The sequence below is a fragment of the Rhincodon typus genome, chromosome 26 (assembly GCF_021869965.1).
Source record: "Rhincodon typus isolate 14 chromosome 26, sRhiTyp1.1, whole genome shotgun sequence".
NCBI classification, from domain to species: domain Eukaryota; kingdom Metazoa; phylum Chordata; class Chondrichthyes; order Orectolobiformes; family Rhincodontidae; genus Rhincodon; species Rhincodon typus.
The window spans coordinates 32,934,159-32,961,554 of NC_063357.1; the positions used below are offsets into that span (position 1 = coordinate 32,934,159).

Below are 27,396 nucleotides of genomic sequence, written 5' to 3' on the forward strand. Positions count from 1 at the left end.
TATGCCTCCTTGTTTTGGATTCCCCCAATCTAAGGAAATGACCTTGGCTATTCACCTTATCTATGCCTCTCATGATTTTTTAAAGCTCTACAAGGTCACCCCTCAACCTCTTACAATCCAGGGAATAAAGTCCCAGCCTAACCAGCCTCCTTATTAACTCAAACCTTCCAGTCCCGGTAACATTCTTGTAAATCTTTTTTGCACCCTTTCCAGTTTAATAACCACCTTCCTGTAGCAGGGGGACTAGAACTATACAGAGTACTCCAAAGTGGCCTTACCAATGTCTTGTACAGCCGCAACATGATTTCTCAATTCCTATACTCGGTGCTCTGACTGATGAAGCCAAGCGAGCCAAATGCCTCCTTCACCACCCTGTCTGTTCGACGGTACTCCCCAGGGCCCTACCATTAACTATGTAAATCCTGCCCTGGTTTGCCTTACCAACATGCAACATCTCACATTTATCTAAATTAAATTCCATCTGCCACTCCTCTGTTTTATGAATACAAGTTGTTTTGTACTAAACAAAAAATAACCAAACAACTGCTGATGCTGGAAATCTGAATTGAAAATAAAAACTGTTGGAAAAACTCTGCAGATACTGTAGCATCTGGAGAGAAATAGAGTTAACATTTCGGGGTCCAGTAACCCTTCAAAACTGAGTAGGCTTGCTGAGTTTTGATAACAATTTCTATTACAAGTTGTTTTCTATTGGGTTAGTAATGTGAAGTGTGTTTCAGGATGGTAAGTTAAAACAGGAAGTTGAAGTGTATGATTTGTCTGTGAACAGTTAGCTCAGAGTACATGATCTATTTTTCAGCAGACTTCCTTTAGTAAGCGTTGATTATTGATTTATAATTTGTTCAGAGTTGTGTCATTGCCAGCTTAGCTAGTATTTATTTCCTATCATTGTTTTGAGAAGGTGTGGTGAGTTGCCAACTTGAACCATAGTGGTCCTTGGTTGTAGGTGTTTTTAGGTAGGGTTTTCAAGCCTTTGAGCCAACGACAGTGAAGGGGCAACAATATAGTTCTAAGGCAACGTATTGTCCGACTTGGATCGAAACTTGAATCTGTTGCCCTGTCCTACGTGGCAGAGGTTGGAGGTTTGTAAAGTACTGTTAAGGAGCTTGGGTGAGTTGCTACAGCATCTTGTAGGTCGTCCATGGTGAGTGTTAAGGCGATGAATGAGGTGCCAGTTAGGCAGAATGTTTCGTTCTGTTCAAGGCTGAGTTCTTAGTGGAACAACAGTTGCTGAAACAACACACATGCAAGCGTGTGAAGAGTATTCCATCATGCTCCTGTCTTGTGCCTTCATTGATAGAGGACAGCAAATGTGAAGATAGGAAGTGAATAACTTGTGACAATATTCCTAGCCACAGTATTTGCATGGCTGGTTCAGTTTCTAGTCAGTGGTAAATCCCAGGTGTTGATCATGAATGATTCAGCGATGGTAATGATGTGGGGTGTCAAGGAGTGATAGTATTCATTGCCTGGCACAAATGTTGCTTGCTACTTATCCGCCGAAGCCTGGATGTTGCTCATGCCTTGTTGCATATGAACACTGACTTCTTCAGCATCTAGGAGCTTCAGGTGGTGCTGAAATATTGCACAGTCCTTGGCGAACATTCCCACTTCCTCCTCCATAATGGAGAGAAATTTGTTTCAAAGCACCTGAAGATAATTGAGTCAAGGGCATTACTCTAAGGAACTTCTTCAGCTGTATACTGGAATTTAGATGATTGGTCTCTACAGGCACATCTTACTTTGTGCTAGTTATTACGCTAACCAGCAGATTTCCCCTGATTCCCATTGGCTCTAGTTGGCTAGGGTTCCTTTTTGTCACTCTTAGTCAAATGCAGCCTTAGGCTGGTCATTCTTGCTCTATATTCCATCTTTAGATAAGACTGTAATTGGGTTAGGATGTGGTGGACCCAATCTAAGCATCATTGAGCAGGTTGTTGATGAGAAAATACTGTTTGATCACAATGTCAACAATCCCCTCCATCACTTTAATGATTGAAAGTGGATGATTAGCCTCGTTTGATCTATGTTGCTTTTGCCCTTGGGCAGGACATACCTGGGCAATTTTCCACATTGTTGGATAGATTCCAATGTTGTAGCTGTACTGGAAGAGGTTGGCTAGGGGTATGACTAGTTCTGAAGCTCAAATCTTCAGTATTACTGCTAGAATGTTTTCAGGGTGCATAGCCTTTGCCATATCCTGTGCCTTCAGCCATTTCTTTGTCACATGAAATGAATCAAAATGCCTGAAAGTTGGAGTCAATCATGCTGGGAATGACAGTAGGAGACCAGGATGGGTCATCCACTCAGCACTTCTGGCTAAGGATGGACCCAAATGCTTCAACCATGCCTATTTGCACTGATATGCTGGAACTCCCATTTTTGGGGATAAGATATTTGTGAAGTTGCCGCCTTCTGTTAGTTGTTTAAGTCACAAATTGTGGACAGTTAATACAGCAGAATAGTGGAACTGGAATCTAGTCCATTGCTTTGGAATTGCTTAGCTCTGTCTGTTGCATGCTGACTTTGTTATTTGAGTTACTAGACACCCTGTGATGGGCTCACCAAATTGACACTGTCTTGAACACTTTCTGAAATAGCTATAAGTGAACTGTCATTGATCAAATCAGATTATTTAATAATGTATGCATCAGAAAGCAATGCACCATTACTATATACTTCTTCATCACATATTTGGAAATCTTAGTAAGACAGAAATAGCAGCACTGTTCATGCACTCCCCAGTAAAATGAAGACTATTTCAAATGTGACTTCATTTCATTAGCTTTTTCTGTAACGAGAGGCTGGACACTGAAAGTTAGTTTGGAACTGAAAAAATGAATTTTGTTCCCAGTGATTTTTTTTTGTGTGTGGCATGTACTGGTCTGGCCAAAATCAACAATTCATACCTTTTTTTTATTCATGTCGTGATGTGCGCCTATAGCTAATAGCAACAATATTTAGAAACATATTGTATCTGTCAGAGAAGACAAGGAGGTTTTACTTGATCATTTCTACATTTTACTATCTGTTATGAAATGTTTTTAGTCTCTTAAAAATAAACTGACCTAACTTGAACATCTGTATATACGTCGCACTGCTTGCAAGCCAGGTGTGTTTGGTTGACTTTGTTTTCTTGCTCTCCAGGTGAAGATGACAAGCTGATCCTGTGTGATGAATGCAATAAGGCCTTCCACTTGTTCTGTTTGAGACCAGCCCTCTACGTGATACCAGACGGAGAGTGGCTATGTCCAGCTTGTCAGCCAGCCACAGCTAGACGTGGCACACGTGATAGGTAATCCTTCAACCAGCTTACCACTGCAGCGCCTGTTGACTTCTGACCTCCTATATTCTTTTCACAACAAAGTTATGCTGCTGCTGAAATGGATTCCAACTGACCTAACTGTCTAAAACTTTAAAAATAACTCTTGCTTATGCATTCCATTAATGTTTTGAGCTGTATTAGACCAGCCTCCCTTTCTTATTAAGTTATTTTGTATACAACTTGGTAGACAGTACTCCTGACCAATAATTTACTTCATTCATAGTCAGACCTACTTTAAAGCAGCTCTGTATTTCTAAATTAAGATTTTTTGTTTGTTTGTTTATCTTGTGTCCACAATCTTGTACTGTACCTCCCAAGTCCACCTCCGGGAGACCCGGAGACCCATAATAGCCTAAGAATTATGGTTTGGGCCAATGAGAACATAGTGACGTTGGATAGTCTGGCCAGAGAGTCTACTGTTCATTTAGCATGGTAACTAGTGACAACATGTTAACAATGATTCAGTATGTGGTTGGTGCTTACTCTTCGCAGTACTTTAAAATGAGGTTTTATTGTTAACATTATTTCATGATTAACATGAAAACTGATTTCGTTTTTGTAATAATTCAACACATGCTGTTTTATTTGGGAGCAGGGAATTGCATTTTTTTTTGCAGAAGTTGAGTTGTTGCGTTCCATTCTTCCTTAATAGTTAGGAACAGAGGAAATTGGAATGTTTTTCTAAAAATTGGCAGAACAGAATTCTAAGATGCAATAGCATGAAGTTATATTTATCCACTACCTTTAATACAATGAATTGGCCCAATGTGATTTAGACGTGCTTTTTAAAACAATATACGCCACCAAGGAAGCCACAAAAAGATATTGATCCAGACAACCAAAAGCCTGGTCAAAGACAAACATTTACATTTAAAGGAGTGCCCATAAGGACGAACACAAAGTGGAGAGATGATAGGAGGATATTTCGGAGTAATGGAAGATGTGGCCACCAGTGGTGGAGCCACTAAAAGCTGGGGCTCGCGACCAGAATTAGAAGAGCTCAGATATCTCAGGGTTGCACGACCAGAGAAGAATACAGCAAAGGGGAGGGATGAGGTATGGAAAACTTTGAAGACAAGGGTAGGAGTTTTAAAATCAAAACATTGTCTGACTGGGAACTAGTGTAGGTCAGTAAGCACTGTGAACGTAGATGACTGGGATTTAGTATGTAAATCAGTTTATCCATCAAAAGTACATTCACCAATTTAAATGTCTAAACTAGTTAGGATTGTTTGCGTATGTGTGAAATCGTGCTTTGAAGTAAATTACCTGCACTCTTTTTTTTACCACCTTTTTAGAAATTATGCTGAGGAGGAAGACGAAGGTAATGAGAATGAGGAGGATGAAGAAGAGGAAGTAGAGGAGGAGGAAGAGGAAGAAGAGGAGGAGGACTATGAGGAGCGAGGAGGTCCCAGACTCAGATGTAAGTTTTGAACTTAACCGTCCACTGCTGGGAAATGATTGTAATGTAAGAATTTAAAATTTGGAGTGACCGTTTGTGTTTTATTGGAATCTGCTTCCCTATTTGAGAGAGCTTTCGCTTCACTGCCTCCCTTAAATTACTTTTGTTTAAGCTGCTTTGTGAGTACTGTCTATTTGCGTTGCAAAACATTGCCCTGTGCTAAGTTCAATTTTAAAATATTATTTATAATTCTCTTACAAGTGCTGTAATGTGGCTATAATGAATAGAACTGTTTTAAATATTGTGGAGTTAACCAAGAAATGCTTAAAATTAAATGAATTTGGTATTTTACTGTACAGTTCAAGAATCTTCTGTGCCCTTATGCAGCTTAGTTAATCTGAAATATAAGCAATGGGGCTACAAATTGCGCGTGTTTCTTTGCCCAAAGGAAGCGAAAGATCAATGAAACCTCCAAGTCTTAATTATTGTCCAATGAGCATGTGGATTTGTTCAGGTTGGGAAGAGCCCGTAGGATTATGTGAACATGAGTCAGCATCTTTGTAGGGAGAAAATTGTTGCAGAGTTTTATGGAAAAACTTAAACTTTCCACTTTCTTGAAAATGAATTGCATCAAATCTTGCAATCTAAATTTCAACATTGTGACAAGAAATTTGGTGACGTAAAAGAGTTGGTAGTGTGCGGCTTTTAGTTTGAACAAAAGTTTTGTCTTTGAATTGGGATGCCACTTGAGTGATAATATTTGTTGTCAGTAGAGTGATCACATATAATTCTTGCTCTTTAAAGCGAGGCTCAGGAAAGCTGCCAAAGGAAAACCAGGCTCTCAGGGCCGCCCTCCTAGGCAGGCCAAACAGCCGGGGAGAAAAAAGTCCCTAAACGGTCACAGCAGGAACACTCGACACAAGACATCACCTGTCAATGGAGTGGACATTGATGAGCTGGTAAGTACAGAGTGCCGAAATTTCAGGACTGGCAACAAGAGAGCTATAAAATGAACAGGTGCTTGTCTGCAAACTCTTTATTCTTGTATTATGTACTACAATCTGGACTCAAGACAACAGATATTCAACTCCATGGAGACAGACCAAACCAGCTTCCAGCATCTTGACCAATTCCTCAAGGAAAACGTTAAGTAATTTCTATTTTGAAAAAAATGTGTACTTTCTACTTTGTCAGGGAAGTGAAAAATCAGTTGCTGCTGTTATACAAAATTATATTGTAGCTAAATCATGCTAATGTAAATTTCAAATACATGTTAGCCATGAAGTAGCATCATTTGGAGGAGGAGGAGGAGAGAAAGGATTATAGATTCTGATGATGGGCAAATGCTACTAGTCCTAAAATCTGATTGTTTAAGTCAGCACTGACAGTAGAAGGAGTGATTATACATTAAAATACCTGATATTGGGAATATAATTTTTCAAAACTAATATTTTTAAGGCAACAGAAAAGTACAAAATGTGTGCAGCATATCCTACTCCAGTATTTGTGCCCTTTCTCACCCACTGCTCCTTGCAATCCTACATAACTTGAGCTACTGATCTGTACAAGCCTGGTAAGTCTCCCACTATGCTGATTTTACTGCCATTGGTGATCATCTCAACCAGCTTGAATTTGGGAAGTAAGAATTGCCTTTGATTAACACCTTGGAGTAGTATTACTGTCTGGCAAGTGTGAGGTCATAATCTGAGGACTGGGTAAATAACACTGAGGTCTGTTGGTTGAGGTTTACACCCAGGTTGCGAATGAATTATTTCTGGAGTCCAATCGCAAGTTGATTTGTTTGCAAGTTGCAGCATAATGTAGGGCTTTAGAAAGCAGCTGTTCACAATTATCGGAAATGTTCATCTGTCAGAACTTCAAATTTTAAAACTGTGTGCGGGATTGCATTCGTAAGTATGAGTGTTCATAAATCAGATGTTCGTAAATTAGGTACTCCCAACTGTCGGGAAACCTGTACCTGACTCGAATTAACCACTTCAAACGATTTCAGGCAGGTAAAGTTACTAAGGAAAAGAAGTGAATAAAACCATGTGCAGGAATTTGAAATTTCTTGAGATAAATATTATTTACTGTGGAGTATGCATTGATTTACTTCACCAGTTTAACTCAGTAGAAATTAATCCAATTTAAGTTGGATATGAATAGTCTTTTGCTTCCAAATAGCATTGACATCCGTGGTGAATCAATTTCGGTTTGTTGTATGATTGGGAGACTTTCGCAGAAACTGCATTTCACCAGGTTTTAGATTCTTTGGATAAAGTGATCACGACCAGTCTATATTTGCCAGGCCTAGGAGTACATTGCACATACTTTAAGACAGCAAATTGGATGAACGATAGCTGAGACAACTATAGAACATATCCAAATCAGGTAACGCCTGGCAAATTTTAGAAACTGTGTTCACCTCAATGGCATATTATCAATAGGAGAAGGATCATATACTGACTGAAAAGTGGTGCAGTCTTCCAGAATCTGATTCAAACTCCGTGGTGGAATCCTCATTGTCATCACAGCCATAAAATTGCCGTCCAATTGCAGATGACACTAGTTTAACTTTTCCTAAGAAATATGTTTTTAACAAAAGTGACATATTGCCCATTCATTCAGAGGGAGCTTTGTAATTGCTTACCATGACTTGGATATGGGAATACAGCAGTATATTCCCAGATACTGGCTTCTCTTACTCTCTCGAGGTGCTTTAAAATTATGAACAACGCTTAAGCCTCCTAAAAATTGGATGATCAGTCATTCCAAATGTACTGATATGATGAGGGCAGGTGTTCTAATAAAAATCTAATGTGTTTGCTTTTGACAACAAAGAGACTGCACACTGAAACCTGAAATGCACGATCTCATTTGGACTGAATTCATTAAGTGACAAATTATTGCAGATTTTCTCCTCTGTCCCTGAAAGTAGTAATCAAGCTCTATTATTATGGAAGGTTTATTTTTATTTCATTTATGCATTTTGATGCATTATTTCTCGTTGGTTACAATTTGCTCACTCTCTTCAATTTTATTTTATTAAAAGATATTTCCAAGAGTTGTTGTTGGTATTGCACCCCTTAACAAGTATGGCAATATTTTGTCTGCACACTGGTGAGAACTATAAAACTGTGACAAGCCGAATAATACTGCCTTTCTGGTCAGTGACAGTGTAAAATAACAATATTTCCAGCATTAACAAGCTAGTAACCAGCCCAGTGTGCATAGCATAAGTATTAGTTATGCTCATGTCCAGAAAAAAATCAGATAAAACCCTCTTTCCAAGTAATTAATTTAAAAAAGAGAAAAACTTACAGAAAATGCATTTTAAAAATGTATCAATGTATCATATTCGTGATCGTACGTTGTCTGAGAGTACTTTACTGCCAGTATTTGTGGACTACAGTCATTGTTGAGATGCAGCAATCTATTTGGGCACAGCTAACTCCTACAAACAGGAATACAATGACCAGACAATCTGTTTTTGTGATATCGATTGAAGGATAAATCATGACCAGGATTTTGGGAATATCTTCTTTGATGTCCTTCAGAATAGTACGATGAAATCTTTTCTACAACCAAAAAAAAACAAACAGAGCCTCAATTTAAGATCTCATCTGAAAGATGGGACTCCTGCCAGTGCAGCATTCCTTCAGTACTGCACAGGAGTGTCAGCTGTGATTTTGGCCCTGAAGACCTGTAGTGGCTAGATAAAAGTACTGAATTTGAGCTGAAACTGACTTTGTGGACAGACTTTTTTTTTAATTCATTCGTAGGATGTGGATGTTGCTAGTTAGGCCATCATTTACTGTCCACCTCACTTGCCCTTGAGAAAGTGGTAATGAACTGCCTTCTTAAACCAGTGCACTCCATTTTGATGTAGCCCAATGCCTTTTGGGAGGGAGTTCCAGGCTATTGACCCATCAACACCAAAGGGACAATAATACAGCTCCAAGTGAGCATGGTGAATGTCTTGAAGGAGAATTTGATGTTCCCGTTTATCCGCTGCCCTTGACCTTCTAGAGAATAGTTGTAAGTTTGGAAGATGCTGTTGAAGGAGCATTGGTAAACTTCAATAGACGTAAATGGTATGTATTGCTGGTACTGAGTATTGGTTTTAGAGTGAGTGGATGTGGTGCCAATCAGGTGGGATACTTTGCCCTGAATGGTGTTGAGCTTCTTGAGTGTTGTTGGAGCTGCAATCATCCAAGCAAGTGGAGGGTGTTCCATTCCTCTCCTGATTTGCGCTTTGTGGATAGGCTTTGTGGAGTCAGGAGGAGGGTTACTCACTGCAGCTTCCTAGCCTCTGACCTGCTGTTGTAGCTAAAGTATTTATATGACTATTCCAGTTCAATTTCTGGTCAATGGTAACCCTCAGGATGTTGATAGTGAGTGATTCAACAATGGCAATGCTACTGAATGTCAAAGGGTGATGGTTGGATCCCCTGTTGTTAGATGTAGCCATTGCTTGATACTTGCACAGAATGAATATTACTTGGTACTTATCAGCCCAAACCTGCTGCATTTGGATGTGGACTGCTCCAGTATTGTACAAGTCTGTGCCCGATAGGACAGGCACGGAATTCCAGGTTCCTTGGCTTCATCCCATCACTGGATCATCTTTCAAAGGCAGAGTATGAAAGGAGCAGTTTCAGTAGTCAGTTGACCCCATTTGTGGTATATCATGGGAAGCTAACTGGAATTTTCCAATCATTTTCCGTGCTCCCAGAAACATCTGCAATAAGAGTTATTGCTTGAAGATGGGAAACTGGGGTGCCTCTGTTCCAGGCAATCTTAAAAGCCATCCTGCCTGCTTCACTTCAGCTGTAGCCACACGAGGTGCAACAATGTTTACTTAGGAGCAAATTACTGCAGATGCTGGAATCTGTACTGAAAACAAAAAATGCTGGAGATCACAGCGGGTCAGGCAACATCCATGGAGAAGTCTGGATGACTCTTCATGCTTTATCCACAGTGATGGTATGGTTGCAATGGGCTTTGTTAATCAAAGTTTTAAAAGTAGAAATTAACTCTGCCTTGCTTAATTTTGATAAATCAGTTTTTGCTTCTCCAGTGCTGATGGATTTGCTACCGACCTGTCAGTTTGACAACCCTCATCTCTCCTTAATTAGATGCCGAGCTCGCCCTCTTCCCACTGGAGAAAAATCACTGCTGATTAACTATTCCCCATACAGGAATATTGAGCCTGGCAGTGGTAGTGTGAAGCCTGTGGGGAAAATCCTGCATTCTGTGTGGTCAATGTAAAGTGGCTCCATTAGTTTCTGAAATTTTATCTATGGAGTTAATCTGAGTACATCCATAGAAAAATCTTGTAGCTGGTTCTTTTGAAGATTCTTATGAGCCAGTTTTATACTTTGGAGTTTTCTTCCAGCTTAGATAGGCTAATTGATCTTGATAGCTGCTTACATTTGTGTTTATCTATGTAGACATAGTTCTCCTATAACACAACAGTTGCATTCTTATGTGACCTCTTCTAAAGAAAATCACATTTTAGGGAAATCGCTATACGTGTACAGCAGCAAGTTTGCTTTATCCAAACAGCGTCTACTATTCTTCAATCGATTTGCAGCCAATTCATGTCTGCAAGTTTTGCTTTTCCCACCTGCTCTTTATAGATTTTTATGTATCTTTTATATACTGCTTCCCATCTTGTGTCTGTCTCTAGCTCTCCATACTGTATTATGGAGACCAAACGTATATTTCTAGGCTCTACAGTTCTTCTCTTGGGCAAGAAAAGAATCTCCTGAACTCTTTTCTGAGAGTATAATAACCACTGCAGTATATACTAAATTATAGGCATGCCAATCATCAAGAGTCCTAATTTTTATTTTTGATAAATCGTGAGCTTTGTTAATGAGTGGTGTGGGGGCAATTCAGCTGATGCAACTGATGCTGTTCTGCATCCCATACCTGCGCTGCATCCTCCTTAAAGATGCTTATGCAACTAAATGATTCAAATGTGAACTGTAATTATGGAGTGTCAGCCATTGACTACAAAATCTACAGGCAAGAGAGAAGCAAAAGGGAATCTAGTCTTCCAGGGACTTGGAAACAATCAGGCTTTGGAGCTTGAGGAAAAGGAGCCGACAAGCAGAGCACCAGACATCGGGTAAGGTAGTGAATGTTGTACCTGGACCCTACCAGGCATATGCTTGACAGCAACCAATAAGAAGGTACCTGTGATCAGATTGGTGGATACCTATTATCCACAAATCATTCAGATTCCAGAGAATGGCTATTCAGTTGTGGATGATTTAGCAGCCTTTAGGATTATTGTTCTCTGTACTCTTTCCCCTACCCGGCCTCCCAAAAATGTGCCTTCTGACCCAGGGTCATGAAATTCTTGCCTTTGAGAAATCGATGTTGGCATCTCAGCTATGCTAGTAGATCTTTTCTTCTTCTCCGACTTGGAGTAGATCAAGCAGGAGACGTCAGGAAATTATTCTGGGTTGGGCAATGGGAACAAGAAATCAACAGATGATTTCTGACAAATATCTCGGCAGAGATGCTCTTAAATCCTTACACTTTGTGAATTATTGAGAGATGATTCATAGATTGTTAAAAGGGTTTAAAATAGGACTCGATGTATCTGTATGCTGGGAGGTCCAATTAGTATCAGAATCTCAATAATGTAACTGCAGGCTCGGACTGTTTGTACTGCTGACAGTTGTTGGTGGCCTGCTGGGGTTGGTGAGAGTCGCAGTACTCGGACAGCTGTCCTGTTGTACTTAAGCCAAACAGAAGTGGGGTTGTCTTTCATGGGCAGCAATTATCAGGAGACCAAATAAACAGTATCTACAGCTCCAACCCGATAATCCAACCTCATTTATCACAGTCAGATTCTGGAGAATAAATCAGTGCCGAGTGCATTGGGGATGTATGTGTTTCTGTACTCACATGCACTTGTGATTAAGGAGGCTGTGTAAGATAAAACATGCTATTTCTGTTACTAGAATTGTTGTAAGATGTAATGGATCTGTAAGGTTCTTGCTGTATTGAAACTGTGGAAGGTCAAGTTGTGTCATCATACATTTCTTTATAAACATTTGAAGCTGGTCTGCTGATTGCAGCTCATCTCTGGTCATAGGCCTGGTAAAGTACTGAAAGCAATATCACACAAGTTTGTTGCACCTTACTGGGCTAGTGTGCTGGAAATCAAGCACTATTATTCCCAGAATCAGCACAAAAGTTAAAGTTAAAAAATAACTAGAATTCCCTTGTTTACCTACCTTTTAGATCCAGGTTGACAGAAAACATGGACTAGTTTTCTGTACTGACAAGAGTTACTATTTATTACAAATGAAGTTTCTAACTATAGATAAACCATATGAACCATCAACATATAATTCTGCTAATTAAGTCTCTTAACCCCCTTATAAATTCTCCTCAATACACACATACCAACCTAAAAGAAGGGAGCTAGGGATAGAGGGAAAGACTGGGAAGGCAGTTCAACAGTCTGTGTCCACAGAGTTCGCTGAGATGGTCCTTTTGGTTTGCCAAAATGTGCTGCTCCTTGATTTGCCTTCTCCAGATACTTTCTCTTGTGTTGGGGGCACAGGGTGACTGGTTCACACTTACAAAAGTTTTTGATTTGTCAGTGACAAGCTTACAGTATTGGAACGGGAAAATAAACTGGCAAAAACAGGTCCTGTGATGTCTCATCCCTCTTGGTCCAGAAATGTACTGGTTAAGAAGATTTTGTTCATGTATTTCAAATTTTATTCTTCCTCTCTCGCCCTTCATTTATCATCATAGTCTATGTACTCGGACAGTTAAAATCCAAATTGCCATGGCTTTATAGCTCTTGCACGTCTGATTATACTGCAAATTTACTCGCCTTGAAATTTCCCATTTAGTCTCAAAATATATCCAGCATTTTAATAGCACTTCTGTTACTTCTTGGTTAGAGTCATAGAGACGTAGAGCACGGAAACAGACCTTTCGGTCCACCTCGTCCGTGCCGACCAGATATCCTAAACTAATCTAGTCCCAATTTTCCAGCATTTGGTCCATATCCCTTGAAACCCGCCCCTTTCAGATACCCATCCAGAAGCCTTTCAAATGTTGCAATTGTACTAGCCTCCTCCACTTCTTCTGGCAGCTCATTCCATACACCCACCACCCTCTGCCTGAAAAAGTTGTCATTTGGGTTTCTTTTAAGTCTCACCTTAAGCGTATGCCCTCTAGCTTTGGACTCCGTTACCCTAGGGAAAAGACCTTGTCTATTCACCCTGTCCATGCCTGTCATGGTTTTATAAATTTTTGTAAGGTCACCCCTCAGCCTCTAACGATCCAAGAGAAAGTGGCCCAAGTCTATTCAGCCTCTCCCTATACCTTAAACCCTCCAACCCTGGAAACATCCTTGTAAATATTTTCTGAATCAAGTTTAACAATATCTTTCCTATAGCAGGGAGACTAGAATTGAACGCAGTACTCCAAAAGTGGCCTCACCAAAGTCCTGTACAGCCCTAACATGATCTCCCAACTCTTATACTCAATGCGCTGACCAATAAAGGTAAGCGTGCCAAATGCCACCTTCACTACCTTGTCTGCCTGTGACTCCACTTTCGAGGAACTATGAACCTGCACAACAAGGTCTCTTTTTCAGCAGCTCTTCCCAGGACCTTGCTATTTAAGTGTATAAGTCCTGCCCTGATTTGCCTTACCAAAATGTAGCACCTCACATTTATCCAGATTAAACTCCATCTGCCACTCCTTGGCCCATCTGATCAAGGACCTCTTGTACTCTGAGGTAACGTTCTTCACTGTTCACTAAACCACCAATTTTGGTGTCATCTGTAAACCTATTAACTATAATTTTCGCATCCAAATTATAAGTAAATAGATTATTTCCTTGACACTAGGACACCTTTACCGTCCAGCACTGTAATATTCTACTGAATCAATACTGTTCCTTCCCTGTTTTTCTGGAACACTTTGTATCAGGAACATTTAATACCTAGTTCTGCCTTTCTTTTGAGCCACATATGGATTTATCACTACATCAAATGCCCAGATGCCTGTTTGCATCTGCAGCTTTTTGACCTTATTTATTAGGCTTTGTGCCTTTCCATTTTTGCACCTGTAAACCTGAATTATATGTTACTGTATTTCCTTTTACTCTGATCTTCTGCAGTAGGCGAGGTGATGGCCTAGTAGTATTATCACTGGACTATTAATTCAGAGACCCTGTTCTAGGGACCCGGGTTCGAATCCCGCCATGGCAGATGGTGGAATTTGAATTCGGTAAATGTTCAGTAAAATTAAGAGTGTAGTGATCATCATAAATCCATTGCTGATTGTCCAGAAAAACTAATGTCCTTTAAGGAAGGAAACTGCCATCCTTATCTGGTCTGGCCTGCGTGTCACTCCAGACCCACAGCAATGTGGTTGACTCTGAACTGCCCTCTGGGCAATTAGGGATGGGCAATAAATGATGCCTGGCCAGCGCCACCCACATCCCATGAATGAATAAAGAATAAAAAGAAAACCTTTACTGTTTCTTACCCTTATGCTATCTGTATCTCCAAAAGCATTGTGCACCTTTGTTTCTCCTTTCTAATACTACATCCCTTTGGCAAATTAATTTAACTTCTCTTCCACAATAGCTGACATTTTCCTCTCTTGTATCTCATTTTCTCAGAGGTTATTTGCTGCCTTGCAGTTCTGTCTCTTTTCAAAAGCCAACGCATATCACTTTTTAGTCAAATGTTTTAACCCCACCCAAGATTAATCCACCAGCCTGATTTGGTAATGACTCCTGCTCCATTCAAATCAGTAGAGTTGATGATAGTGAATGTGAACAACCAGTGGAATATCAGAATTGTCCCCACATTGTTTCATGCACCATTTGAAAATTAATGAACATTAGTCTTGCTATTTTTAACATTTGATTCCTTGAGAACAGATATAGCCCAATGTTGCCTTCATTGTCAGAAATTTTGCAGTGTGACAACAGTAATGAAAATTTGTGTTCGATGATAGTCAGTACATGGAGCATGGAGCAAGGAAAATTAGTTCTTTCTGCAGACTGTGTACAATCTCACATTTCATGATCTCTAACTAATCCATTAATCTCTCGAGGGAACATCTGAATGAGTAACCCCTGTATCCAAAGTTGATAGAGATCTCAAATATATTTACCTGTTTCCACATGCTACATTCCTCCATTCTACCTGTAACTAATACATTTCATACAAAATGAGACTCTATCCTGGCTTCCAACAACAAAGGAATCTTTATTTTAACTTGTCTTGGGGTGTGGCATCGCTGGTTAGGCCAACATTCGTTGTCTGTCCCTAATTGCACAGAGGGGTACTTAAGAGTCAACCACATTGCTGTCTACTCTGGAGTCCCGTGTAAACCAGATCAGATAAAGATGGCAGATTCCCTTTCCTCCAGGACATTAGTGAGCCAGATGTGCTGTTAAGGAATTGACAGTTGGTTGCCATTGGGCTAGCTTTTAACTTCAATCTGTTTTTTAAAAAATTCAAACCTCCCCATCCATGTTGATGTTTGAACCCAGGTCTCCAGGACACTTGCCAGGAATTCTGAATTATTCATCCAGTGACATCATCAGCACCACCACTTTCCTTTAATGTGGATAGTCACAATCCCATGTTTATGCTTACATTTGGAGTCATGTTAGAAAGTGTATTTGTAACCTTGAGACTAATTTACAATACTCCTAATTTATGACCCCTGAATACAAGGCTTTACGGTCTGAAAATCTGAGCTTTACAGCATATACCATTGTTGGATAAATATTGTCATGTAAACTTTGACTACTCCAGGTGTAAAATACACCCATTGCAAAGTATTCAGTTTAAAACCAATAATTAAATTTTAGTGCGCTGTCATTTGATCTATAATGTTAAAGATTGTGATCTCTATCTGTAACATCCGTCCTTTCGTATTGTTTACTTAGCTTCAGTGGTGAGTAGCTAAACCAGAGATAGTGGTGCAGTTTTCATTCTGTTCTGAGATAACTGGTCTTAGTTCAGGCAGTGGAAATGAATTTATAGTTGGCCTTAATAATCTTGGGCTAATGAGAAAATCAATCACTAGTTTCTGTCAGTGTAATCTAGCTGTGACACCTGCTGGAATAGTGTTTATGGACGTGGGTAAGAATAGGATCTGATTTGATTGATATGCTTGCTGTCGAGGTTCATAAATGAATAATGAGTATTTGTTTGAGACATATTGAAGAGTAAAACAATGTTAAAATCTGCTAAATAAAAACCAAAAGAACTGCAGGTGCTGTAAACCAGAAACGAAAAAAAGTTGCTGGAAAAGCTCAGCAGATCTGAGGAAGGATCACCTGACCTGAAATGTTAACTTTGATTTCTCTTCACAGATGCTGTCAGACCTGCTGAGCTTTTCCAGCAACTTCTGTTTTTGTTAAAATCTGCTATTTTGATTAATTTTGATTTTTTTTTTTCTTCTTAATATTGAAATGCATTTGAGTTCATGATCACTGGTTTCTTGTGCCTGTAGGTGCAACAGAGAACAAAATATAGGTCACGGAGACTAAATTTGGAGCTTGCAAAGTGTGAAGAAATCTTGAACAAATTAATCAGATCGAGATATAGCTGGCCTTTCAGGTAAGAACAATAAAAGTTGCCACTTTGAAAAATGGTACCCAGGTCCTTTGTGGAAGCCATTCATTTTTGTATAGGGCGTTAAATAAAATTGGTTAAAGTCATTCGGATATTATGTTGAAGGAATGCCTTTGTGGTTGCTTTCTAAGGCAGTATCTCAAGAGAACCAACGAGGGAAAAGGCTGATTTAAATCTGATTTTGTGTAATGATAGTTAATAGTAATTAACATTATAATGTTAAAATTATTTTAATTAACTGTGAAAGATTCCCTAGAAAAAAGTGATCATGATAAAATATACTTTCATATTGAGTTGAAGAGTGATTGTTTAAGTGTGCAACTACAGTTTTAAATTTAAACAAAGGTTACATGGGTATGATTCACAAAAGTAAATTGAGAAATTAGATTTAAAAATTTAGTGGTAGATAAACAATGGCAAACATTTAAAGATATAATTCCTAATTTTCAACAAAAGTACATTCCATCAAGAAATAAAAATTTGACAGGAAAATTGTTCAACCATGGTTTAATAGAAGTGAAGGATGTTTATAAGTAAGAAGATGCTCGTAAAGTTGCCAAAAAATAATAGTAAGCCTGAAGGTTGCAAGAAATTGAAAAAAAGAATCAGAGGATAGCCAAGAAATTGATATGAGGGAGAAAATAGAATGATATTAAAGTAGCAGGAAATACAAAATCAGATTGTTCGCTTTTCAACCAGGAGTTAAGTAGAAACAAAGTAGAGAAAGTAGCAATGGGTCCTCTAGAGCAACGACAAGAAATTATAATTGGAGTAATGAAATTATTATAGGATGATTATAAACTATTCTGGAATAATAACTGGGATTTTAGACAAAAATATATTGTTTTCATGGTAGAAGATTTAAAAAGTGATATTTCAGATGGAAGGGCATAAAGTGCCTAATGACAGTGAAGAAATTGAGGAAAGTAATCTAAGGGAAGCAAATAGCTGGGGAAATTAATAGGATATATACTAGGGTTTTAAAAGAAGAGGTAACTGCAAAAGGTAACTTCAAGCATTCACTAGATTTTAGAACCAGCTAAGTGGATTGCAAGGTAGAAAATGTAATCCTCCTATTGAAGAAAGGAGGGAGAGAGAAAGTTAGAAACTAAGTCTAGCCAGCCTTGTACACTGCTAGGAAAATTCTAGAATCTATTATTTGGTATGTAGTGAAAAGGCATTTATAGATTCATATGGTTATGCAAAGTCAGCACAGTTTTATGAAAGGACAATTCTGCCTGACAAATGTAGTCATTTTTCATGGGGGTAACTATCAAAAGCAATGAATGTAACTTCTCTGGACTTTTGAAACTGAAAAGTACAATTTGTGGCACTGGAAGTTACATAAGATTAGGGTTTCTGGAGTTGAGATAGATGTAGGGGTTTGGACTAAGGATTAGTTCATGCACAGAAAGCCAGTAGGACTGAACTATTTTGTTTTTGGAATGGTATGGTACAGTTAGAAGGGGCACAACAAGGTTGATTAGATTTACTACATGGGAGAATTGTCCTGTGAAAGCAAATGAGTGATGATATCATTGAAATATAAAATGTGCAGCTGGCCAGACAGAATAGATACTGAGAGGATATTTCTTTGGCTGGAGAGTCTAAAATTGGAGAAACCAATCCCAGGAAAGGGTTCCATCATATAGGCGTTATAACCCTGATGTTTCATTGATGTATTGCGAAGAGTGTGTTGGAAATCAAGTCCCACTGTTCTATGAGTTGTCACAAATGTGTAATCTGACAAGTTTTAATCACTGGGATAGTTAATTTCAGACTGTGACCACTATTTATGATATTAAGATTTATTTTCTTCTCTAAAAGGGGTTGCGGGGGGGACAGCAGAGAGGAGAGAGAGCAAGAGAGAGCTTGCTTGCTTGCAGGCTTTTGGAGGTTTCAGTCCAACTGCTTCTCTCCTCAAAATTCTGTGACATACTGCTACTTGGAGCCAAACTAAGCTGTTGTTGGGCAGTTTCTTTTTCATCCATCCTAAAAGTACCTGGTGCCAGTTGGTGTCACAAAAATATCAAATGCAGGTACGTAAAATAAAAACCAATACGTTGACTGTACAGCTCCACTTTTTCCTTCGCATTGTCACTGGTTCATTGTCCGCAAGACAGCAGTCCATACTTCCATTTTCCAGCCTATATTTCAAATAAAGTGAATGTAGTCTTTACATAAGACTCACATGAGAATTTTCCACTCAAAGCGTTGTAAATCTTTGTAATTCTCTGTCCCAATGAAATGTGGATGTTCAGTTATCAACTATATACATAACTGAGGATTGACAGCCTTTTGTCTATTTGTCAGAGGACTGGGGGCTGTGCAAATGGTTGGTTGATGAAAGGGTATTGGAGATAAGGTAGAAAAGTGGATTTGAACTAGAAGATTAGCCATGATTATCTTGATGACAGCGAGCTTAAGGGGACACGCGTTTGGTTTTATTTCTTATAGTTAAGTGTACTCTTGGGCTGAGCCGTTGGTATGATAGTTGGGTATTACTGTTGGACTCTGCACCTTTGTGCTAGGAGGTATCATGTTCCCTATTTTTGATTATTCTATGATTCTTGCCAGTGAGTGATCGAACAGGGTAAGATCCATCTTGACTATGCTGTCCTACGTAAGTAAACAAGAGCTACTTGGAATGAGTACTAGAAGATTACCTGTGCCTGTGGATTGTATCCAGACAAGAGTCTGTGTGTTTAGGAAGTACTTTGTTATATTTACTCTCAAAACCAACAAACGGCAAGATTTGCTGTCTAGTCACACACTTGTCTTTAATTAGGTGACCAAGATGCATTGTGTCAGATCCAGCAGTTACAATGATAGAAATATGGTTGGAGTCAAATGCAGGAGCAAGTGGAACAGAGAAATAAATTCCAGAAGACAATAACCTGCTGTACATTCAGTACAATTTAAACTGAACTTAAGAGAACTTGGTTTAACTTGTAGTTATCTTTTTTCTGTACCGATGTGAGTTTTACAAATTGCTTTTCCCCTTTTCCAGAGAGCCTGTGACAACTGATGAAGCAGAAGATTATTTTGAAATAATCACTAAACCTATGGACTTGCAGACCATGCAGAGCAAGTGTTTATGCAGCACCTACAAAACTGTTGAGGAATTTCTTGAGGACATTAAACTGGTATTTAACAATGCAGAACAGTACAATCAGGAGGGTAGCCAGGTCCTTACCTGTGTAGAAAAAACAGAACGATGTTTCATTGACATGTTGCAAAAACATCTTCCCAACTACAACTATAGACGGGGCAAACCACGAAGAAGTATCCAGAAACGGAAAAGGCTGGTGCAAGTAGAACTAGAGGAGGAAGAGGAGGAGGAGGAGGATGATGAAGAGGAGGAAGACGAGGAGGAGGAGGAGGAGCAGGAGGAGCAGGAAGAAGAAGAAGTAGTAGACGATGAGTATGATGACAGTGATGCAGAATCAAGTGAACATTCCATCCCACCGCGTAAGCGCCGGAAGTGAATTGAGAATAGTTGAGTTTTCTGAATAATGGATGTAGTAATTATTTTGGAAACTGCAGACTTGTTTGTACTTTAAATGTTTACGTTGACTGATTTAAAATATTGGATCAAATACAAAACTTCAACCAAACCTGGACATTTTCATAGGAACACAAAAATGTTGAAGTCTAAAGCTCTTACAGATTTTTTAATACTGTTGTGAAGTTGGGAGATCCTGAGGGCTGAAAGTTCCTTGTTTTGTTGAAAATAGTTGTGAAATTAAGATCGCAGACAAGGAGCTCTGTTGTTCTGATTTTATGACCATAGAGTGGACCTTTCACAAAAAATTCTGCCCCTTGGTATCAGCTTTCAGCAAGAGCTTTCTGATTTGTTCATCATAGCTGTGGAAGTGGTCAATTCAGGAAATTAGACAACCCCTCGAGTGTCGGTCCTTGGTCCTTCTTAATAACACTGCCTCGCTGGAGAGAGTGTACAATTAATGGAAATTCAGCTGATTGCAGGCCAAGGCGTTTCACAGTGCCAGATGACACACATTGCATCACCAGCATCTGTTTTATCCAGCTGTGTTTTAGGTTTGACCATATGATTGAATATGTGCAAAATTATCTCACATTGATCGCAACAGTATTTGTAAATGTACAGCTGTTCTTTATAATAAGGAGATGTATCCAGCCACTTTGAGGAGAATCCCTGCCCTCGAATGTTTTGCCATCTGAAACAGTAAAATGAGCTTTTCATATGAACCACCAGCCATCGTGTAACTTCTGTCACCTGTTTAATTGACTGTGGTCGAGAAGGTATCAGTTGCCTGATGAACATGTGATCTTGTGCAGGATGTTTAGTTCAGAGTCAACTTAGTTTCAAAACTGAACTGTAATCAGTTCTGCATGTAATGAGCAATGGTAACTGGTTTATACACTTAGGCTGTCTATCTTGATTTAGCTGAGGGTCCAACCAAATGGATATTATTGAATAGTACGTTGGGTGTCTCTAGTTTCTTGAAAGATTCTAATTTGCCCTACTCACTAATTGGTGCAGGGTAATAGCACCCAGACTCAATACAGATGCGCTACCACGTTTCATGCTTGTTGGCTGACAACAATTCTGTGTTTGACATATAAGATTCTCTTTTGATCTGCCTGACCATTCTGGCTGACCAAATAGTTCTCATGCAACACCATTGGATTTTTAAACTGAAGAATTGTAAAATACTCCTTTTTGTGCGGAGATTTGTACAGTGCATACAGATATGTAGATCTAACCAGATTAAGATCCTTGTGTTTCAAGTTGTCAAAAAAGTTGTGACACAACTTGAATTTGTTTTCATCTTTGTTACTGTAGTTTGTATAAATAATTCTTATTATTTGAGTATTTGTGAGCAACAAATCCTTCAAGGCCCTTTTCACATCTGCAATTTTTTTTCTTGGAGTGAGGGGGAAGGAAAGCACTGATCTAAAATTTTCTTTGTTTCTTTTTATGAGAGTTTCCCCCTCTTTCCACTTGGCGTTTTATCACCGTTCCCAGTCACACTCAGTTGTGTAGGCAAGTGATGTAGAATAAAACAGTGGAATTTTGACATTGTATATTTTCCCAAATGTCTGTGGTAGTTGTTTGGGGAGGGCTATGCTTGTATTAAAAACATTTTTGGACTTTTAAATAAAAGCAATTACATTTAAAACTTTGCAAAAAAAAAAGTAAGGGTTATGTGTGCCCTGTAACAACAACATCAAGATTACTCACTTTAGTATTTGAACATTTTTTTAAAATGAGTAGCTGCCTGGAGACTAATTGTTTTCACTGGCTGGCAGGAATTGTCTGGCTTTTCTAGATTTTTTTCCACCTCTTTTGAGTTTATCTTGTATGTCAGTGAATACATCTCTCTCTGTCTTTGAGTATTTCTTCTGGCGCCTTCTCCATGTTTCCTTGCTCACTGCCCTGGGCTCACTTTTCTGTTGCTTGCCCTATGTCTTGCTCTCATGCTGTCTTATCTCTGGCATGCTCTCTACTGGTGTTCCCTCTCCCTTTCTTGCTGTCTTCTTCCCTCTGTGGCATGTGCTTTCGCATATGTATGCACGTAATCTTTTGATTTCCATGTTTTTTTTTAAAATTGGGACGTGATATGTTTCTCTATCGTTGTGTGCATCTGTCCCCCTCTGTCAATTGTGTGTATGAGTGTGCCTTTGTTGTTGAGAGACAATACATTTCACGATCCATTTGTCTACATCTACCTACTCCTGTGTCAGCAATCAGACTCCCATACGCATTCTATCTGTAATATGAGATTGCTCCAAAGAGGACCACCTGCCCTCTTTCCTATTTTTCCCCTCTTCACCCCTGTTGAATATGGCACCTGTGATTAGACTCTTATGTAATTGAGTTCTTCCACATAGCAACAGTGAGGACTCTTCAGAAGTACCTCATTAGTGTGAATACTGATGCAACAATGCCCCCTGTTCTTTTAAAAAAAAACTTCCTTCAAGGATAAAGCACTTTAACACTCCATTCTTCACAGGCAATACTCAGCATTGGCACATACAGCCTTAGATATAAAATTTAAATGTGCTATTTCTTGGATAATTATAAAGTGTCATATGTTTTTTGGAGCAAGTCCAAAAGCCTAATCTATCTGGATTTTGTGTTCCCTAACTAACTCTTGTATTGGGAGAGAATGTTGACATGTAACTGAAATAGTTTTTGCATTTTGGTAGACACATGGAGGCCCGCTGAGTATTGGAAATGTGTGAATTTTAGCCTTCTAATTATCTTGAAGATTCAGGATGTCCAAGAATTATGTGCACTGCATTGCTGTATACAGAGAAACCAAAGAAGGCAAGAATTGGAAAAAAAAACAAAGGAATTTAAGAAAGGGAGCATTAATAAACTAATCAAACTTGGAATGAACCCTATTCTGGATTATTTGCATCAGTGTATATTAAAAGAAGAAAGCACTATTACATGTATAAGAAAACTCACTATAAAAGGGAATAGTTCCAGAAGACTCAGCTTTTCATGTGATCCCCACATTTATACATTGGTGGGAAAGATAAGAAAATCCTTATTTAACAATGCCATGAAAAGATCTTTAAGTCAGAATTCGGTGTAGTTAGAGTGGATTTTAAATGTGATAGCAAAGTTTGACCAACTCTTTTGCGGTCGTAGAGTAATACAGCGTGGAAACAGAGCCTTTGGTCCAACTCATCCATGCTGACCAGATATCTTAAACTGATCTAGTCCCATTTACCAGCATTTGGCCCATATCCGTCTAAACCCTTCCCATTCATGTACCCATCCAGATGCCTTTTAAATGTTGTAACTGTACCCACACTCCCTTTGAAGAGGTAATGATGGGTATACACATTTAATATTTTTAGACTTTCAAAAGGAGCGTGATAAGGTGTCACGTTGATTCAGGCTTATGTGGTCAAAGAACAGTAGCAAAGTAGATAGCAAAGTATTTACAAAACCGAAATGGGAGAATAATCCTCCAGTGTTACTGCTATCTCCAATATGAAACCACTATCAAACACATTTTCCTCTCTTTCAGCAGACCCTGGTCCACTTCTCAAACTGTACCCAGCACCACCTGTCCTTCATATTGTGCTTTTCCACACAATTACATATGTCGTACCAGTCCCTTTACCTCCTCACTATCAAAATATTCAAACACATCTTCCAGGTGAAACAACAGTTTTGCTCCTGTATGCTATATTTGCTATTTTCAAAGTGGTCTGTTCTACTTTGGTTAGAGCAAAGGCCGATTGGGTGTCTTGAAACAGCTCTTCAGTCCAGAAACTAGACCCCAAGCTTTTGGTCACCTGTCATTTGGTTCTCCACCTTGATCCCATGCTGCCTTCAGTGATCCAATGCAAGCATAAGGAAGATCATCTTTTGATTTGGCACTTTCAGGCTCTATGGACACTATTGAGTATAACATTTTCTGACAGTAACCTCTGTTCCCATGTTTATCTTCTGTTTTACTCTGTTTCTCTTCAGACAGCAACTCTTCATCATTCTGCATTCGTACTCCTCTAGATTCCCATTTCCCCAGTCCCCTTGAGGTTGGACCACCAACTGGAGTTTAATCTCTCCTACCTTCCACCCATCACAAAACTCTTCCTTTTGTCTCTTACCCCCGAGCTCCACTTATTTCATTTTTTCACTTGCTTCAAATATATTATATCTTTTTATTTCTCCACAGCTGAGCCCTGACCTACTGAGTATTTCCAGCATTTTCGATCTTTTTCAGAATTCCAGCATCTATAATATGTTGCTTTGATAGTTCCCTGAGCTAGGTTCTGAGGGTGCTGGCTAATGTAATGTCAGTTAATTCTTCGTTGATGGGACAGAGTCTTCAATGATTTTGATATTTTTGCTAAAGGAGTTGGTAGCCCACTGGTGTTGAGCAGATTGTTCTGTCATAATTTCTGGAAATAAAGTATTGAATTTGGCACTTTGTGCATATTTGATTTATCAGCTGTTGTCTTATTGTGTCTATAATCTTCCTTGAGTGGAAACATCATAGTTCACACTGAATGAATGAGTTTTTCCCATTTTGCATAACTTTATTACAAGATACACTTTCTATCTCGAGGTAGCAGCCTCATTACAGTGCATCAGCACCGAATTGTAACCTGTGTCCACTTCTCACAAAGTGCAACAAACACCTGGAGTTGTTGCACTGGATTTGATAAACATAACAAGTGTTACGGCTGTGGTCACAGTGTTGAAGTCCCGGCTCCAAGTCATACATTGCACGTGTTTTCTGTAAAATGTGTTCATATACAGCAAAGTGCAGTAGGTTTTTTTTCGCACAACATCTGAAAGCTTTCTGATCATTGTTGTAGACATTTTTTAATTATAAACCGCAAAGACTGCTGATGCTATAAATCAGAAACGAAAACAGATTGCGGGAAAAGCTCAGCAGGTCTGGCAGCATCTGTGGAGACAAATCAGAGTTGATGTTTCTGGTTGAATGACCCGTTTGGAGTTCTGAGGAAGGGTCACTCGACCTGAAATATTAACTCTGATTTTTCTCTGCAGATACTGCCAGACCTGCTGAGCTTTTCCAGCAATTTCTATTTTTGTGCAGACTTTTCCTAGTTAATTTCTGCTACAGTCATAAGGTTTTACACTATGAGGGTGTTGTTTTTGAGCTCTTTGCAAATTAAGGTCCGTTTCCTTATTCCCACCAAAAGTAAGAAAATTGAACATTTAGAAATGTTTGGATGCAGCAGGCTGAACTTTAAGAGACTTTGGGATGAAATAGGTGTTTTGTACCTGCAGGTGGCAGTAGTGGAAACATCGCAACAATTACTAGCTTTAGACTTGTTGCCCAACTAAATGCAATGGGCTTCTAATGATTCAGTTCTGAGGAAGAGTCACCAGACCCGAAACGTTAACTCTGATTTCTCTTCACAGAAGCTGCCAGACCTATTGAGTTTTTCCAGCAACTCCTGTTTTTGTTTCTAACTTACAGCATCCAGTTTGTTTGGTTTTATTAAGTTAGGGGATAGATCAATAGAGACATGGTGGCAGACATGGTTCATAAACTTCAGTAGCCATTTCCTACCATAAGAAAAAATCTAAAGGAAGGACTCTAGTTAACTGAAGAAGTTTGGAAAAGCATCAAACTTAAGGAACAAGCATTAAGGTGTGTGATGGTTAAAAGTATAAGGAACGTCAAAGAATGGCCAAAAGTTCATCGGGGGAAGAAATTAGAATATGAGAGGTAGCTAGCTAGGAATGTAAAAACAGCCAAGTTTTTACAGATGCTTAAAAAGGAAAAAGAATGGGTAAAGTGAATGTTAGTCCTCTGGAGAATGCGAATAGGGATTTAATAGCAAATAATAAGAAAATGGTGGAGGAAATGAATGAATATTTTATTTCCATGTTCACTTAGAGGATTTTGTTTTAATTCATTCATGGGCTGAGGGTGTCGCTGGTTAGGCAAGCATTTATTGCACACTCCTAATTGCCCAGAGGGCAGTTAAGAGTCAACGACATTGCTGTGGGTCTGGAGTCGCATGTAGGCCAGACCAGGTAAGGATGGCAGTTTCCTTCCCTAAAGGACATTAGTGAACCAGATAGGTTTTTCTGACAATGGAATCATGGTCAACTTTGGACTTCCAGGGGTTTTTGTTAGTTGAAATTTGACCCTTTGCCATGGCAGGATTCTCACCTGGGTGCCCAGAACATTATCTGGGTCTCTGGATTAATAGTTCAGCAATAATACTACTAGGCCTTCACCTTCCCCATTTTCCTATGACAAAAGCATTCTAGTAATGGCTGTAAATAAAGAGATTGAAGGGACAAATGTATTTAATGAAATTACAATCGTGGAGGAAGTGGTACTGAGCAAACCTTTGGAGCTGCAGGCTGATAGGTCTCCAGGTCCAGACGGACATCATCCTAGGGTCTTAAAAGAGGTTGCAAAGGAGATTGTGGATGGGTTGGTGTCAATTTTCTAAAATTCCCTTGATTCGGAACAGGTTCGATTGGACTGGAGTGTAGGAAATATAATGCCTGTATTCAGGAAGGGAGGGAGGCTGGAAATGGGAAACTATATTCCATTTAGTATAATGTTTGTCATGGGTAATGTTTTAGAATCAATCATTTAAGAAAGTATAGTTGCACACTTAGAAAAATGCAAGGTAATCGGGAAGTATCAGCATGGTTTTGTCAAAGGGGAATCCTGTTTAACTCATTTATTGGAGTTCTTTGTAGGAATAACATCCATTGTAAATGAAGGGGAGACTACATATGTACATTGTTTTTGATTTCCAGAGTGCAATTAATAAGTTGCCACATCAAAGGTTATTATTGAAAATAAAAGCTAATAGTTGTAGGGGTTCTGATATTTGTTTGGAGGTAGGATTGGCTGGCAGAAAACAAAGTATGCAGAAATGTGTCTTTGATTGGCAGGATGTGATGAGTGGGGTCCTGCAGGAGTGCAGCCTCAAGATTTTAGAGTTTACATCAATGACTTAGATGAGAGGAGCGAAGGCATGTCAACTAAATTCATAGATGATGCCCAGATAGGTAGCAAAGTTTCTGCAATTCTTTTGATTTTTTTTTTAGGTAGCAAAGTATGTTGTGAAGGAAACCTAAAGATGTTGTAGACGGGTAGAAATAGGTTGAGTGCATGAGCAAGAAATTGGCAGATGAAGTTTTTCACTTTGGCAGGATGAATTAAAAACAAAGCAGAGTATTAGCAAACAACTGCAAAGATCTGAAGTGCAGAGGGATTGGATATTCTGGCACAAGAGTTGCAAGAGGTTAGAATGCAGGTACAGCATATATTTAAGAAGGCTAATGAGATTGTCTCTTTGTTACTAGAGGTATTGAGCGTAAAATAAGGATTTTATACTTCTATTTTACAGGGCATTGGTGAGACTACATCTTGAATACTGAGCACAGTTTTGGTCTCCTTGTTTAAAGAAGGATGTAAACGCATTGGATGTGGGTCAGACAAGGTTTACTAGATTGGTGCTTGGAATGAGAAGCTTACTTTATG

At 39.1% G+C, this 27,396-nt stretch overlaps 1 protein-coding gene across 1 annotated transcript in view; it reads left to right on the top strand.

The window, feature by feature from the left end:
• LOC125486126 (tyrosine-protein kinase BAZ1B-like) overlaps positions 1–24,353 on the top strand; it is a 32,331-nt gene extending 7,978 nt beyond the window's left edge. The window contains exons 2-6 of the mRNA XM_048612382.1: positions 3,169–3,316; positions 4,645–4,769; positions 5,553–5,707; positions 16,275–16,381; positions 19,407–24,353. Coding sequence (XP_048468339.1) covers positions 3,169–3,316; positions 4,645–4,769; positions 5,553–5,707; positions 16,275–16,381; positions 19,407–19,884 — 1,013 coding nt within the window. The 3' untranslated portion in view covers positions 19,885–24,353. The remainder of the gene's footprint in view (positions 1–3,168; positions 3,317–4,644; positions 4,770–5,552; positions 5,708–16,274; positions 16,382–19,406) is intronic.
• The last annotated feature ends 3,043 nt before the right edge of the window (positions 24,354–27,396 follow it).